At 49.5% G+C, this 17,639-nt stretch overlaps 1 protein-coding gene across 1 annotated transcript; it reads right to left on the reverse strand.

Annotated features, from left to right (window-relative positions):
- Positions 1-609: 609 nt before the first annotated feature.
- On the reverse strand, positions 610-7,454 carry LOC144097011 (uncharacterized). The gene is made up of 3 exons (XM_077629806.1): positions 7,326-7,454; positions 2,202-2,519; positions 610-648 (listed from the first exon to the last, which is right to left on the reverse strand). The coding sequence occupies exons 1-2, from the start codon at positions 7,332-7,334 to the stop codon at positions 2,256-2,258; spliced, it is 273 nt and encodes a 90-aa protein (XP_077485932.1). The 5' UTR covers positions 7,335-7,454; the 3' UTR covers positions 610-648; positions 2,202-2,255.
- Positions 7,455-17,639: the final 10,185 nt, after the last annotated feature.

Below are 17,639 nucleotides of genomic sequence, written 5' to 3' on the forward strand. Positions count from 1 at the left end.
ATTAATCAGCCGCATTCACTTCGATACGCACGAGTCGTGCTGTTATTTAATTTTTTAATGCTCGCTTTTTAGACCTTTTCGCAACACACAACCTGTCCGGCCTGAAGATTGCAACTCTTGTGCTCCGAGGTGTCAACGGCGATGTGACCACGCTTGCTAAGTCTGGCAGTTTCAAGAGTGCAACACCTAGAAAGCATCATCTTCAAGCATGGAGAAACTAGAAAGCATCATCTTCAAGCATGGAGAAACATGATGCGTAAAATAAACCCTTTTAGAAAGCTATAAATTCACGCTTGCTAAGCATGGACTTTTTTTGAGCGTGCTGTCCGCATTCAGCTTTGTTTTCTGTTCGAGCCGTTGCTTGGAGTAAACCTAACCAGAATTGTACAGTCACGTCAGCACGTCGAAACAAAAACGTGGCGCGAGGGCAGTAGTGTGTAAGCTTCAATATCGAAAGTTGGAGCCGGGTGTTCAGTTTAATACAGCCTTTATTTGGTACAATGTGTACATTTATGGTACGCCGAAGATGGGTCGGCTAAGCTGCAGTGTCGATGTTTCATCGCGTACGTTGGCCGAAGAGGTGGTGGTGCGCAGAAGAGTGTGTCCGGTTCCCTCTATCCCGGCGCCGACCGGAGCAAGGCACGGGAACTGCAAAAAAAAGAGCTAAATCAGTCAGAAAAAACTTGGAAGACGCTTAAGCTCCGCCTTAAGAGTGAAACACGATAGCATCTGGTATTTTTACCATCTACATGGCGGCATCGCTCCGCAATGCTCCCAGAGGCCCCCGTGCGCAATGGAAACTTCCGACTCCGCATCCTCAAGGACGAACGATGACGTCGCACTCACTCACAGCGCTCCTGGTGGCCTCCGCGAGAAACGGAAATATTGCGCAAGGCTTTTCCCGCACTAACGACGCGTCGGCCTGTGGCAACGGCGATAAAGACGACGAGGGCTCTTCAGCCTACGAGCTCCTTAACCTAGATTAAAAGCGTTAAAAGTGTAATCGGAGAGTTTGCGCAAGCGGAAATCTACGCCGAATGTCAACGCTACCTGTTGGTGCGTCCGTCTGAACCACTCACGACGGACCTTTTCCCGACCCTCGGAACAGGTGGTTTTTTGAAGCGAAAAGCTTCACTACGCTAGTCAACACCGCGCTTCGCGCGAGCCGGCGTATGTCGGATCACGAGTGACGTCACGCACGCACGGCGCAGGTGGGCCACTGCCGCGCGCTATGCGTCATCGTTTGACGTTCGCCGCAAGCGCGTGTTTATCGCGGAGGCCGACTCTAAAACCACTTGCCAGAGAATAGGCGTGCGCATCCAACGTGGAAGGAGAAGAGAGTGATACTACCGATACAGAAGTGCTACCACGGGAGTTGGCTGAAAAGGAGCGAAGAAATGAAAGGCTGAAAGCTGAACAAGCGTCCGAGACACCCGAACAACGAGAAGAACGTCTCGCTAAACGAGGCAGCAAAGCCGAGTCTGAAACGCCAGAAGTACGACAGGCACGTCTCGCTAAACGGTGTGAAAATGAAGCTGAACAGCGACGTTCGGCCATGTCAGCTGAGAGCAGCTAAGATGGCGAAAGTTCGGGAATTGCTGAGCTGTTGCGAAAGAAGAATGAAAAGGCCAGAGCCAAACGAGCTAGTGAAACACCCGAGATACATCATAGGCTAAATCATAAAGCATAACCATAAGCTAAACCATAAGCATCACCGAACCTTTTCGCTTCGAGATATCCAGGCTTATAACCTTAGCTAAGCCCCCGCCAGTTTTTGCTCTGGGGGAAAAGCGTGCGAGAACTTCATAGCTCAAGTCTTTTCTGTTTCTACGAGTAAGGTTCTGGCTGCTGCCTACCACATGCCAGTGTCTAATATGGTGTTGCCCTTCGGCCTCTTTGCAAAAACGTCTATACGCTGTCCGCATGTGTGAGCTAGTCGAGTGTGACACCGATGCCCCTGCAAGGTTAACTGAACTATCGCCTGACATCTATTGTATGCTATCTTAACTTATTCAGGTGTGCCACCTATGCCGTCTGCACATATCTGGAGAGTTGGTGCCACTGTGGTCCACGTCGAAATCAGCGAATAGCGACGCACATGCCAAGGCGGCTTCTCCTCCTTCTCCCTTGACTGCTCATTTGGTTGTTGTCCTACAAATCACCGCGAAGTGCGAGCGCATTTGATAGAAAGCAGAACTTGCCCGTTACGTCAATGGCTGATGCCGGGTCATGGTGAGGGCACGCCGCCGGGCTCGTCAGTGGTAGAGCGGCGCGTAGGGCAGCTTCACGAGGGCGGGTGCGGCGTGCAGCTTGATGAGGGGCGGCGGGTGCACCGAGTGGAAGTAGGAGTAGCTGACGGCCGTGGGCACCTTGGCCACCACGGGCGTGTACACGGGGGCCACCACCTTGGGCACCACCAGGGCGGGCGCCGCTCCGTAGCCGTATGGAAACAGTCCGGGGTAGCCCGCGTGCACGGCGCACATGGACCCCAGGAGCACGACGGCGGCAACGGTGAGCGCCTGCGCATGCGAGCGCCGCCAGAGGTTGGCATCACGGAACTGTAAGTGTGCCGGCTCTTTAGAGGGGAAGCGGCACTGCGCCATCATGCACACCTCCACATTCTTGCTAACCGTGCCAGCAGCCATTATGGTAACCCCTCTTTTGGCACGTTAATCACTTGGACATTCGGCGGCGAGAGCAAGCGGAATCCGCGGCCGCCGAAATGCTGCCTCGTTCACACTTCCCGTCATCCGCGTCTCCGCTCATTGTCTGTGTGTCGTCTGCTCACGGCGTACACAGATGTGGCAAGAGGTTAATCGATGCTGTATATGTACCATAACCCTATGCACACTTACGTACGCTAAATTCAGCTATTTTGCCGGACGTTACGCCATTTCTAACATTCTCGCTTTTAAAAAGATAAGAGTAGCCTAGTGGCGCCATCTGGTGGTTAGGAGAGGAATCATTGTCAACAAACCGACGTCCCTCTTAAGCCTAAAAGGGGAAGAATCGTCACTCGAAATAAAAAAAAAGCAAATTTATCGCTCAAACGTTTTCTTACGGACGAGATGAGACAAAGCGAAAGACCGCTGGCTCTTCTGTGGCCAGTGAACGCGCTGAAAAAGGCAGTAACAGCGACGAATTCAGTCCGAAGCGAGGCGTCCTGCATCGAAGGGCGCCGCCATGTTTGTCGCCGCGGGTACCCGCCTTCCTATTGGCTGACGAGATTCGGCGGATTTTTTTGCGGTGGCAGAATTCGGTAGTATATAGCCTAGTGGCGCCATCTGGTGGTTAGGAGAGGAATCATTGACAACAAACCGACGCCCCTTTTAAGCCTAAAAGGGGAAGAGTCGTCACCCGAAATAAAAAAATTAAGCAAATTTATCGCTCAAACGTTTTCTTACGGGCGAGATGAGACAAAGCGAAAGACCGCTGGCTCTTCTGTGGCCAGTGAACGCGCTGAAAAAGGCAGTAACAGCGACGAATTCAGTCCGAAGCGAGGCGTCCTGCATCGAAGGGCGCCGCCATGTTTGTCGCCGCGGGTACCCGCCTTCCTATTGGCTGACGAGATTCGGCGGATTTTTTGCGGTGGCAGAATTCGGTAGTATATAGCCTAGTGGCGCCATCTGGTGGTTAGGAGAGGAATCATTGACAACAAACCGACGCCCCTTTTAAGCCTAAAAGGGGAAGAGTCGTCACCCGAAATAAAAAAATTAAGCAAATTTATCGCTCAAACGTTTTCTTACGGGCGAGATGAGACAAAGCGAAAGACCGCTGGCTCTTCTGTGGCCAGTGAACGCGCTGAAAAAGGCAGTAACAGCGACGAATTCAGTCCGAAGCGAGGCGTCCTGCATCGAAGGGCGCCGCCATGTTTGTCGCCGCGGGTACCCGCCTTCCTATTGGCTGACGAGATTCGGCGGATTTTTTTGCGGTGGCAGAATTCGGTAGTATATAGCCTAGTGGCGCCATCTGGTGGTTAGGAGAGGAATCATTGACAACAAACCGACGCCCCTTTTAAGCCTAAAAGGGGAAGAGTCGTCACCCGAAATAAAAAAATTAAGCAAATTTATCGCTCAAACGTTTTCTTACGGGCGAGATGAGACAAAGCGAAAGACCGCTGGCTCTTCTGTGGCCAGTGAACGCGCTGAAAAAGGCAGTAACAGCGACGAATTCAGTCCGAAGCGAGGCGTCCTGCATCGAAGGGCGCCGCCATGTTTGTCGCCGCGGGTACCCGCCTTCCTATTGGCTGACGAGATTCGGCGGATTTTTTTGCGGTGGCAGAATTCGGTAGTATATAGCCTAGTGGCGCCATCTGGTGGTTAGGAGAGGAATCATTGACAACAAACCGACGCCCCTTTTAAGCCTAAAAGGGGAAGAGTCGTCACCCGAAATAAAAAAATTAAGCAAATTTATCGCTCAAACGTTTTCTTACGGGCGAGATGAGACAAAGCGAAAGACCGCTGGCTCTTCTGTGGCCACTGAACGCGCTGAAAAAGGCAGTAACAGCGACGAATTCAGTCCGAAGCGAGGCGTCCTGCATCGAAGGGCGCCGCCATGTTTGTCGCCGCGGGTACCCGCCTTCCTATTGGCTGACAAGATTCGGCGGATTTTTTTGCGGTGGCAGAATTCGGTAGTATATAGCCTGTGAGGAAAAATCCGGCAACAGTGTTACTTTCAGATCACGTGATTCTAAACGGTGCCACGATGGCCACTAGAGGCAGCATTTCCGCAAAGTTTGTTACATCAGGATGCTCAAAAGTACGAAAAACATTCTCTTTAAACAGATATCAATGCTTGTCGAAGCTGACAGTCGCTGATTTTGAGTATTTTTTTATGCAAGCATTTGTGGCAGTACCATGATGCTGCCGCAGAGGGTTAACAGAAAATCATTTCCGCGTTTTTACCCCTTGATAGATAGGCGTGCACTGCGTCGAGGAAATAATCACTACCGGTGTGCGTTCTGTAAAGGCTATTTTCCCCGCGATTTTTTCTTTCGCATTCTACCGTTTTCCGTTGCAACTGGTGACGTCATGACTGACGGCTAAACGACCAAAACCATTCGCCGGATCCAGTATAGTAGTCAGGGCCTCCCAACTAAAATTAAGCAAAATAGTGAATCGCAAAAACACTGCCAAGAAATACGGCCCCCGGCCCCCGACAACGTCAGTGGCCTAGTATATTAAAAACCTGTCCTGGTTGGACTTGTTTTGCCTTTCGGAGGGCCATGGGGATACGATAGGCACAAGCGCAACTATTAAATGCTCAAGAGAAGGGAGGCAGTTGATTGGCATGCATGAAAACTACGAGAAGCATCAATGACAGTCTGCTTCTGCGGCGGCGGGCTGCTACCAAAGCGTCAGAGAGGAGCGGCGGCATATGCAAATATGTGGACAGCTTCTGCAAAAATGTCACAAACCTGCAAAGGAAAACTGAAGGAACGCAATGACCTACACCCAAAAGAAGGTAACGCCAGATTTGCAGTAGTCTTCCTTCTGTCGAAATACTCAACCAAATGTCGAGGACAGAAAGAGCCAGAGGTCCCACCGTGCACAGACCAATTGCGTCCCTTAAGGCCATACTAGCCCAGCCGTATGCTCGCATAAAACATTCCCTTTCTCGGATCTTATCTGAAAAGTAAAAACCTGGACTTATCATCGTATTATCGCAAGCCTTGTTACGTTGTCTGCAGAGCAGACGCCTCTTTCAGAGACCACCGATTAGCCCAGTCCTGCTTCAGAGTGAACCACAGACTTCTTAAAAGGAGATGAAGGACAACTTCATGCAATTATTGCTCTTAACGAATATTGCAATTATTGCTCTTAATGAATATTACCTAAGCTCCGCCTTAAGCGCATGACGTGACTGCGTTAGTGGGTCAATGCCCACATATACGGAATTGGTCATTCTCAACTTTACATACATAGATTCCTGGGAGTCCTCATACCACTCCTGTCGCATTGGTGCAGCGGTTAAGGGTTGCGTCACAGCCTTGCGATGGCATTACTGCCACCGGAGGGACTTGTGAGACTCAGGTTTCTCTTCCCGTAACGTCTTGCTACCAATCATTAATTTAAGTTCTACTTGCCAGGGTGGTCAGTTTGGTCACAATCCGGTGAGCGGGATGTGATGACGCCACGAGGTCACGTGACCTAAATGGCCCACCTAGTTTGGTTCTCTGGGGATTTTTCGCTCACAACGCCGACGACGGATTTTCTGCGACACGAGGTTCTTAACGCAGCAGCGCTAAGATTGATTCTTTGGCTTTTTCTGGCTATGTTGTCACCTGTCCGACAGCAATCGGCGAGGAAATCGAGTTTAAAAATCTCCCCGCCAGTTGATTGAAATTCATGGCATCCTTACCGAAAGCGGCGGGTGGCCACCGTTTTGAAGTGAACGGAGGTGTGGCGTAGCCTCTGAGATCCGAGCCCGAAAATCGGTGTCGACGCACGCATTTTACTTTAGATATCTGCCGGTGATGGCGGCACCTGTACTTCGTTTCTTGGTCTTTTCTAGCTTATAAAAGCTCCGTATTGGGGTGAGAGTGGTCTCTGTGTGATTATAACGCAGTAGCCTATCGATACAGGGTCACTTTATTTGTCCTCATTTTCCCCCTAAACTCATATGTCCACTCGGCTCCCTGCCGTCTCTTGCTACCTATTCTTTCTATTGGGATCCACTTCGATACTTTGGAGAATGATCGGTTACCTGTTTTCCTCATTACGTGTTCTGTCCATGTCCATTTTCTCTTCTCGATCTGAGCTAGAATTCCATTACCTCGTGTTTAATTCCGAGCCGGCGCTTATCTGTTTTCATCTCTTGAATCCAGTATTCATGTCGACCTAGTCAGGCTGGCCCCCTGTACACACATGTCTATTTCTTTTTTTATTGGCGTACCTAACACACGAATGAACAATCACACCCACAAGTGGCGAAATCTAGGTACCTAAAGTAAGGCAGGCGGGCAAGTTCATTGCGGCAAAATAAATTGATCACAGTCTACTCCTACGGTGCCCAGTTATTGCAAAGCGAGCATTTAGATGCTGAAATAAGATGGCATAAGCGATGTTGGCTGCGTGTTCTTCCATGTCGCATCGCTTTCCTTGCTATGAAATTTATCTCGCAATGTAGACCCACGCAGACGCGTCCATTCATTACAGGACGCGTGTCTAGCCTGTTCGAAGGTAACGAGTTCGATTCCCACAAGTAATACTAATTACTGACAGGCAGGAATGGCTGTGCTTTTGCCATAGTCCAGTCTACATAAGGAACGACGCGACTTCGCTTCCTGTGAGGGCTGTGTCGACGGATGGTGGAGGATCACTCACGGCTTTCATGGTGCTGACGGTCGCTTGGCTCTCAAAACCCAACACGATGGATGCTGGAGGACTCTTCCGTACGATGCCTCTGGAGTGCTTCCGGTGCTTGTCTTGTCCGTGCCTTTTATACAAATCTCCCCCCTCTCCTCTCTTCCTCGACACGCCGTGGTCCACTACGCTTGTCCGGCTCGTGTCGGCCAGCGCAAAAACGCGTGCACCTCCTCCCCGCTGGCTACCCTTCCCCTCACGCTCGGATCGTGGAGAGAGATGCGAAAAGAAGCATAGACCAACGCCGAGCGAAGCGGTGGGCAGTTTTAAAAGAAGAGGTGAATAAGAAAGGAGGTGGAAGGTGTGTGTGTGTGGCTTGGAGAGGGGGAGGGGTGTCTCTATTCTGCTGTGCGTTCATTTGCACCGGATGAAAAGAACGGGCTGACTTTCAACCTTCCCCATCTTCCGCCTTCGTTCTTTTTTCTTTTTCTCATTCTTTCAAACCTGCGTGCCTTCTCTCTCTCTCTCTTCCTTGGCAGCCCCGCAGAAGCCGGCGTTGTTTAGGCGCCTCGTAACGGTGTCCCGAGACAGTTACGAGCGTCCAAGCAAACTTTCCTGTTTTTTTTTTTGAAACCCTTAACTCCTGCTACCGTTTCTTTGGAGATAGGAACGCAACCTCTGTCGCCTACAAAGCATGCCTACTGATTTGCACTCGGAAGACATCAGCGAGTCCACTGTCACGAAGCGTGTCACTGTCCCGATAAAGTTTACGTTTGTGGCTCCGTGCGTGAAACACGATGGAGGACACAGGACGTGCCCCTAAGATGTCTAGTCGAGAAGGCTCCTGTATTTCCTGAACGTGTAATATACTACTGTTTTTAATTCTGAAAGACATCAGCTGCATATCTGTGGTTTCGAGGAGCAGTAATTATGCATAGAAATATTGACCTTAAAAACCAATATTGTTTTATTTTGTTATCCTGTACAACCGTTTTTTATTTTTATGAGATAACGAGTACGCCAGAGTTGTGGTAAATCTAAAAAAAGATACGAGACGATTGGCTGTGAGAAATACTTTTGTGCCACTATTGTGTGTGCACGAACTATTGTGAACTCCAAGCACGTAATAGGCTTGCAGCAGATATGTGCCAATAAAATATGACGTACAAACGCCACTGAAGTTAGTTAAACCATTCGCAAGCATCAAAATGACTCTGCCTAATAAGGCATAGCAGCCTGTCTCGTTAACGCCGCGCTGTCTCAATCTTTACTTTGTCAGGCCAAAGCGAAACCGACACGAGCGCATTCACGTAAAAAAAAAAGCAAGCGTGAATCATGGATCAGCCGCGCTCCCATAAGCACTTAACAACCACATCACGAACAACAAGAATGCACCCTTTGATATACGGGCAAGGGAAAGAAGACAACTCGGCCCGGTGACAGCGAATGGACGTCTGGGTGTGGCTGTCCTTTCTTCTTGGAGGTAAACACTGGGCGAACCAGCGAGCAGTGCAAGTACTTTCGGAATGCAAACTGCTCGCGTTGTATACCTCGGCAATCGTCTCTCTCTCTCTATTTCTTTCTTTCCTCCTAATGCATTAGTTCTTCAGACCCTCGCGATTTCTGCGTGGGCAGTCAGGAACGGAGACGCCTTCATCACGTCCGACCATCGCTCCCACCATGTCAAGTGGTGAGCTCGAAAGCAAAAAGGAATGCAGGTTCATCACCAGCGCTGACCGAACGTGCGAGTGGAATCCGGAGTGGCTCGGACAGCTAAGTCGCGCTCCGATTTCGTTGTCAAAAGAAATGGCAGAGACGATGGCGGCGCGCTAAAAGGTCTCCGAGTGGCGACGGTGTAGAAACGTCCGCGCTCCGATGCTGCTGGGAAAGCGAGCGCGAAAGTGGCGATTCGCGAGGGCGTTGCGAAGTGCATGGCCGTGCACTCAGACCTCGTGCGCGTGCGAATTGCAATGGCGGCTCCGGAGAAAGACTGGGTGAACACCACCGCGCAGCCCCTGACTGCAAATGACGCATTCACGCGACTTGTCTGTGCACGCGGACATGCCGGAGGCCCCGAGGTTGCGCCACCGCTGCTAATATACCGCGCTGCTTCCGTTCCGTTGCATACGTGAGGAACCTTTTGGCCCCTGGGAACCGTGCGCGCGCGCTCGAGCTGTTCGAGTGCTGAGCGGACTGCCCGAATCTTTTGTCCCGGGGCGACATACGGACGGTCGGAAGAAAAGAAGCCGAGAGAGTTGGGCGATCGCTCGGGGGTTTGGAGGTCAGTGTGTTTGAAAGTCGCGCTGACAGTGAAGCTCAGCAGGGAGGCCGGCGAGGCCGGTGCTTTCAAGGTAACCCCGTGGACTCCGCGGCACCGTGTGACGCCACCCGTTTCAGAAGGAAGCAAGACAAAAGAGCGAGCCGCAAGTTCGTTTAGCATTGCGCAGATATGTTTCCAATGCATATGACTTAGTCTTAAGCCTCTCTTTAAGCGCATCACTTCACCGCTTCTATAGAAGCTGTGAAATGGTCACCTCTGTGAAGGTATAATCCGCTCGTGTTCGTTCTCGTGACATCTCTCACACTAAGTGTGAGTATTAATTTAGGTCGATATGTCTTGTACTCGGATGGAAGGGCTGAGCGACCGAATGAACCGCCCGGACATAGTCCAAAAGTCCAGCGTCACCCCTAGTTCCGCCGATCGTGTCACTGTGTACGCCCACTCGCCCCTCGTAGAGATTAAGGTTTCTTGTTCATGTGGCAGTGCTTGCGTGGCAGCATCATTCGGCAGGAGTGTTTGGTCATTTTCAATCAATCAATCAATCATTTTTTTTATTCAAGACAATAATACAAGACTATTGTCTTGGGGGACGTGACAAAAGGCGGAAAAGTGCCTGACGAGGTCACGCCACCCTGTGGCAAGCAGCGGTTTGACACTCATGCAGAGTTTCAACAGAGTTTACATGCAGAGAAATGTCTTAGATGAAACTGTATCCCCCAACCCCCTTATTATATATATATTTTTTTTTACAGTGCAAGAATATGTACAGGAAACAGAGTACAAGAATAAGTGCAGCAACTTCTGCTAGCAATACATGTTAACAAAACACTTCCAAACATAAAATACATGTAAACTATCGAACTTGAAGCACATGGAACATAAAATTGAAAACAAGAAGAAAAACATGAAAACATAACACACTAGTCTTCCGTTAAGAATAATCCCTTGAGTGTTTTCTTAAACCTGCTTAATGAAAGATTTTCAGTTAATAGGTCGTGAATGACGGGATAGTTGTTTAGTAAATCTGCTATCTGACAGCTTAATCTTTGATGTCCATAGTTTGTTCGAGCTCGGGGCTTGACTATGATGCTTTTTCTTAAATCGTACACACTTCTTTTTTCTTGGTATTTTGTTTCAAAGGTAGATTTATCCAACCGGTATTGGCGGTAAACTTCCAGGCTTAGTCTGTATTTGTAGAACTGAGAGTAATCACTCCAGAGTGACTTATTGCACAGTGTCAGAGCTTTCTAACCAGATCCTCAGTACCACATGTCTGCTGTTCGAGACCAAAAAGCTATCTCCATCACTCCTTTGCACCCGTGGAGTGCAGAGAGACCAGCAGTTTGTTTATTCTGGGCAAACGTATCGGTAGCCAGAACGATCGGTTCAGGCACCATCGCTACAATACGCATAAAGCTCCAAGTATTCAATCCGCTACCCTGGCTACCCTGGTGGGGCTTTGGCAGAATTTGGGAGAGATGCAAAGTGTGCATCAGAAGTCAGCACGGTTGTCGGGGAGATAATCGAAGGGGAATTCAGCCACTTGCTTTACCAGACAAGAAAATACCTATTCTGGAGGCATGGTTCGCACGTTTATGGCATGAAGTTTAATCTATTCTTCACCTATCTCTTCTGTTTCTTTTTGCCGCTGACACGTTAACAATATTCCAACACAGGAACACTTTGATGAAGCCAGAAATCCAATTTTGTTCCTTCCTGTCCTCGTGTGTCTGCGCCTTTCATTCTTCCGTTGTCCACAACCATCGGGCCCATTTTACGCCGTATGCACCCGATCCGTTAACAGCTGTTCGCTGAACTGTAAGGATGCAGTCGTTTCACCAATGGGTTACAGGTACCGATTTCAAGGATATACCGAGAAGACATCTCCATTGTATAAGTTCAATCCTCCAGAGCTCTATGCTGACGCCATCACTGCACAAGCGGAACAGAACAACGCACTGCTGGCAGCATACGTAGAAGGCGTTCACGCCTACAGAAGACATCAAAACACAGGCAAGCTGCTATTGATGATGCAGCCACCTTTAGTCGCTTTCCTGTGGCGAAAGCGCATACAACAAAGTTCGGTAGGCCGGAACCTCCCAACCCAAAAGCAGAACGTTTTTGTCCTAGCGCGGTCGATCTCTTCGGAGCGCAGCCGTACAACCCTGAGAGGCTCATTCCAGCGTTGTGAAACGTCCGGTGTGAATGGCGCTCAAATGAGCAGAGCAACTTCGGGCTCCATTGTCTACGAGGAGAGGAAACGCGCCCACTGGCTCTTTCGCTCCTCAAGACCTCGCGAATGTGAGTGAACTGGCGAAAATGCTTGTGTAGAGCTTGCGCCGTCATGGTGCGTGCAGTTCCGGTCTTGCCAAGCCTTCTCCTACTGTTTAGGGTAGCCTCGCCGAAATGCCGCTGGGTTCTTTGCGCGAGTCGGTAGGCCTAGCCCCGCCCCTTCAGTTCTATGACGCGTTGATCGTCTCGCCCCTTTCGAAAGCACACTGTCGCCCCTTTGTCTTTTCCGCTCATGCCCCAAAGTTTCGAGATTCGGCAGGGCCGGTCCCGCTCCACATGCAGAACGTTCGGACTTAGGCAACCGGCGTGTCTCAATTCTTCTGGGCGAGGGCCAACTGAAGCAGGTCAATGTGGCTAAGAAGTTTTCTAAACGGGATGGCCATTCGCTCAGACTGGAGGCTTGTTGGTAAAACGAGACGGTTTTATTTTGGTAGTATGACGTGTTTGTATTAACAAGCTCGATTACCCATAACCTCATTAACCTCGGCACTTCCAGCCTAAACCTCAGTTACGTGGAACGATGACAACTTTGTCCTGGTCATTCTTCCGGTGACGTCATTGGTTGCCAAAGCTTCGCGAACAGTATGCTCAATGCTCCAACTGGAGCGGTCTCATAAATAGAGGCAGCACCACTCCACACTCCCAGTTGTCGCTTAATTTTTGAGGGAGTTAATCAGCGCATTTTCACGTCTCAGGTTTACTTGACGCATTGCATGCATATTTCTTCTATGTTAGCGAAAAACGCTTCTAAAGGAACCGCTCGCTGCTTTCAGTATCTACTGACAGAGGTCATACCCCTCAATTTTTTACTTTTACCGACCAACGATGTAGAGTGCCACTTAGTGGGCACCCGTGGCGTCATTCGATATAACAACCCTTCTCTGATGATAAGTAGGACAAGAACGCTTGCTCCCACTTTCATGAAATAATTTTTGATTGATCGAGGTGCTAGCAATTACCTTTGTTTCGACAAAGAGTTATCTGTTAGGAACAAACATTGCAAATGTCCTCGTTTTTTTTTGTTCAATTCAACAGTTCGCATCTAAAAGTAAAATCTTCTCCGCCACTCATCTTCCAGCAGCTACCATTCCGTCAGTTAGGGCGTCATGGCGCCGTACTAGTATGCACGTACTTAGAGATCTTCGTTTTCGGGTAAGACCCGGTACGTCGCGACTGCCGCGCCAAGAGAAAGCATTGGGAAAATTGTGTTCAGCACACTTTCCACCTGAAAACTGTTTTTCTGAAATGTAGCTTGCTCTTGGGGACAGCTGACCTGAGATACCGCGCGGAAGCCAGCAGCAAATACAGAACCATTTCAGAAAGACCTGCAACGTTGTTTTCGATCTACCCTTTTCCACCATGCTTAATTCTCTCTCAGCCCTTGTCAGTAAAGGCAAGACCTTGTTTTGTTTTTATGACAAGTGCTATTTGAGGTATCTGATGAATGAACCAAGAGCCATTCTTTTGCTGCGAACTGCTGTGTCCGCCGAAATAGCCTTTTGATCCTGAGGAGCAACACGCGCGTGTTTAGAAGCCTGTGTCCCCGTCGTCCGTCGGACGCTAAAAATGTCCGGGGGCCTGAGCGGCCATTGTTCGGGCTTGTTTTTCATTAGTTCCGCACCTGGACGCCTGCGTGTTGCCGCCCGCGTTCCAGCGAACCTCGTTAGCCCTGCCTAAAGAAACTATCGATGGCGAAAGGCGGCTGAAGAGGGCGGCTGAGTCGAAACAAAGGAACACAGCCTTCGTGGCTGTGTCTACCCAAGACCACCAGGTGGCGCACTAAGTCCTGTCCTCTGCTCCACGCTCGACACAATGGCACTCGTACGACAAGCGTCTATACACCAGGTCGACGCGGCTCGCCCCGCGCTCTTCGGGCTGTCACTGTGGCGGTAAAAAGGGACAACTGCACTCAAGGAAAGAAGCTAACAAGTAACGTACAGGTGCGGCCAAAAGTAAACGGAGCACGCTATTGCCTTCTAACATTTTTTCACTCCCTTCCTAGTTGAGACTGGCAACTGGGTAATGTGTAGGCTAATAGTAGACGATAGTTCTCTTCCTCATGAACAAATAATGCTTCATGTCCTATAGGAAAGGCGAGATTAATAATAATAATAATAATTGGTTTTTGGGGAAAGGAAATGGCGCAGTATCTGTCTCATATATCTTTGGACACCTGAACCGCGCCGTAAGGGAAGGGATAAGGGAGGGAGTGAAAGAAGAAAGGGGTGCCGTAGTGGAGGGCTCCGGAATAATTTCGACCACCTGGGGATCTTTAACGTGCACTGACATCGCACAGCACACGGGCGCCTTAGCGTTTTTCCTCCATAAAAACGCAGCCGCCGCGGTCGGGTTCGAACCCGGGAACTCCGGATCAGTAGTCGAGCGCCCTAACCACTGAGCCACCGCGGCGGGGCAAGGCGAGATTGCAATTAGAACGAAACGGAGTGCTCCGTTTACTTGTGTCCGAGTCTGTAAACTTGCTTGTTCTATGGTCGTCTTTTGAGACCGTCTTCCTTGCTTTCTCTATATCGCTTTGTTGACCCTTGTGCTCGTTGTCTGATCTTATAGCAATGGCCAGTGCTTTGAGGTTTGACACGTTTAGTTAAAGGTGCCAGTCCAGCATTAAGCGGTAGTTTTGACGTAATATCCGCCTCCTATTATTCTTAGTTCCTGTAGTAATAATAGCAGAATTATTTGGTTCTTGCTGTCATAATCGCTGTGCCATAGGTATATGCATTTAGATAAAGATTGTTCGGGACCCTTTAACAAATTTTTTTGTGTATTGTGAGCAATTAATTGTTGTCTGTTTCGCATCATGTCACAATTAACTTGAAACCTGAATAATTTAACGCCCATTATCGCAAGAACAGGGCCGCCAGAGATTATATCAATGCAGGAATTTTTTCTACTAGATTCAATCACACAGCAATTTCTTTACCTTGAACCGGAACATTCTCCTTCCTTTCTTATCCGGGAATCAGCTGCAGGCCCATCGATATTAGGATCCCTGAGCGGCTAACGAGAACTGAAATTCATGTCACGCCCAGCAGTAGGACGTGTCAGCCAATTAAGCACCGAGATGGGCATAAGTCTTGCACCCCGTTACACCACTGCAAGCATAAGAGAAGCTTCGGTCATTATATATGTAAATCTAGTCGTACTAAACTGATCCAGGTTCAACATACAACACGTACCTCTCAGACAGATGGAGAGACGCATCGGAGTGACCTCAAGAATCCTAATTTGATGTCGAAATGCTTACTTCATGTACGAGTAATTTTATGATTGGCGGTTATCGATTCAAGGCTTTGTTCGGACGGGGTCGCTGAACCAGACGCATGACGTAGAGTTTCGCTTTGAAAACGACCTGTGCGTCGTTGCTTTCAGAAACTCATCAAGTCATTTCGCATTCTTTGCCCGGAAGGTTCTCGCAGCAGCTGGGCATGCAGCCGTTGCTCGCGAACTTACCCCGACCCACTTTCACTTCATGCTGCGTCCCACGCTTCTTCCAGAGTACAAGTCTGCGGTCTTTTCTTCACTGCGAAGCGTCGCCTATGCCTAGAAACCTCGCGCGAGTCCTGAGACTCGGTGTCACTTCGAAAATGCCGTGGAACGACGCCGGACAACGCCTACGGAATGCCAAGCGAGTCGAAGAGCAAATTTACATGGCGTACATAATGCGAGCGCGCTCTTCGGTTCACTCAGTATACAGGCAAGGACTTCTTCCCGTCCGGCGCATAGCTTTTGACCCAGCCCATTTCAATACGCCCACTCGAGGTATGCGCCCGGCCTTGGCTCCGATTGCGCGCTCAAAAGCCGGCCAGAAGAGCGCAAGTTTTCTCGCGTTCGACTCGAGGAAGTCGTTTTGATGCCTGACCTCCCCGCTTGTTCTAGCAGCTGCGAGAATCCGAGACCTTGAGCTCTCGGCGCTGACGAAAACTGAGGCGTGGAGATGGGGTCCGATTTCCCTAGAAAACAGCTGCGTATACGGGCGGTGGTCCTATTAAGCGCTTCCTTTCTCTTGAAGGCTGTAGGCAACGCATCCCAAGGAGTGATTATGGTACCCAAAATTGATGCAAGATTCACTGCCTGAAACTGTGCGAAAGCCATATTTATATTCGAAAGTATACGCATCAAAAAATGGCTGGTGCATTAGCATTGCTAAGCACGAAATATTGTGCGAAAGCAGTTTCTTGGCAGGTGGACGCCACAGCCACGTACCTGAAGGCGCGATTGAGGTGTCCACTGACCCATGGAGTCAGTTATGCGCGTCTTCAACTTTTTCATCGTCAATGCCAATTTACTCAATGTACGCCGGCGGCCTATGCTCCAGTGCTGGGTTTCTGCCACAACGTTGTTCCCCGCCAACGCATGCAGCGCACATTTCCCTGTCACTACAGCCACATAGCGCAAAGTGCGAATATTTGTTTGATAGTAGTAGTACTTGATAAAGAGGACAATGCGAAATGCACAGCGCGAGAATGTGTCAAACACGAGGCGTGTTGAACTGCAACACACTCTGCAGTTTAACACGAGGGCCATGACGGTGAAAACGGTCCGGCTTAGGCTTATGTGTGAAGCCTCCACCTACCAACTATGGCAGGTGGCAGATGGCATTAGGGGGTGGGGGGGAGGGGAGGTTCCAGTCTCTACCGGCTACCTTCCACCTCACCACCTACACCCTGTCATAACACCGGTTAGAACGAGACGCCGGCTATAATGAAACACCGGCGGTAGCAACTTGTCACGGACACTTCAGCGACAGGTGAAAATGCCTGGGTTGCAGAGCCCCTAAGTTTTTTTCATCTCGCAACGCTATAATCAGAAACGAAAGTAACAGCACTCTCCAGTCCCACAGTTTAAATGCACCGGTACTTCTGTCTTTAGTTAGCTCTATGGCGACACTCTAACCTATGTTGCCTTGCTGAGCAGCTGCCTGTTCTGCCAGAAGCAAATCGGATGAGTCTGCCTGTCGGGATAGGCCTACTGCGTGAAATGCATGCGTCGGGGCAAAGCCTTTAAAGAGGTTCCTTTAAACTACATGCTAAATTGAGGTTAACATTTCTGGCAGACTCAAAGTCGATATCCCCAGCCTGTGCACGTATTGCTTTCAGTGTCAGAGTGATGTCATCGGTGTCTTCATGCATTTCCTGCAGTCTGCGTTACGTAACAGCATTTGTAGCTGCTGATTGCTTGCTATGTTCGTGTCACATTTCGCTACCGTATCTGCGCCTGTTGTGGCGAGCCCCAATAGTTCAGATACGAACTTCGTACTCTTCATTCATAGTGAATTGAATGGATCGACTCAGCATGTTCTTGTATTTCCTACGACTTACTCTGAAGCCGAATGGAGTTTACTGTAAGCATGCTAAAAAATTGGTTCTTTGGTTTAGTACAGTCCTGACGGGTTGGCCATCTGCAAGGGGCAAATATCAGTTCGTTCAATTTGCTTTTTCGTTAAGAAGAAAAAAACAACGAAAAATAATTTTTTTCTTCCTACTTTAAGTAGACTTAGAATCTCAGTGCTAAACCTCGCGCTACGACCTTCCGTCACAACCCGACAGTTCCGGAAGCCCTGTCACCGACTGAAATACGCAGCCATTTCTTTAGTTTATATGCAATTTACACGTCAATGATTTGGCACTGAGCACGAGGGACCTTGGTTTGTCATGCCTACCAGTCGCCCTTGGGCCTCTCCTAGACGCCCCGGTACGCTGACGTCATACAGGGGCCTCTCACTTCATTAGGTTATGTTGAACGTA

This window comes from Amblyomma americanum, chromosome 7 (assembly GCF_052857255.1).
Source record: "Amblyomma americanum isolate KBUSLIRL-KWMA chromosome 7, ASM5285725v1, whole genome shotgun sequence".
NCBI lineage: Eukaryota > Metazoa > Arthropoda > Arachnida > Ixodida > Ixodidae > Amblyomma > Amblyomma americanum.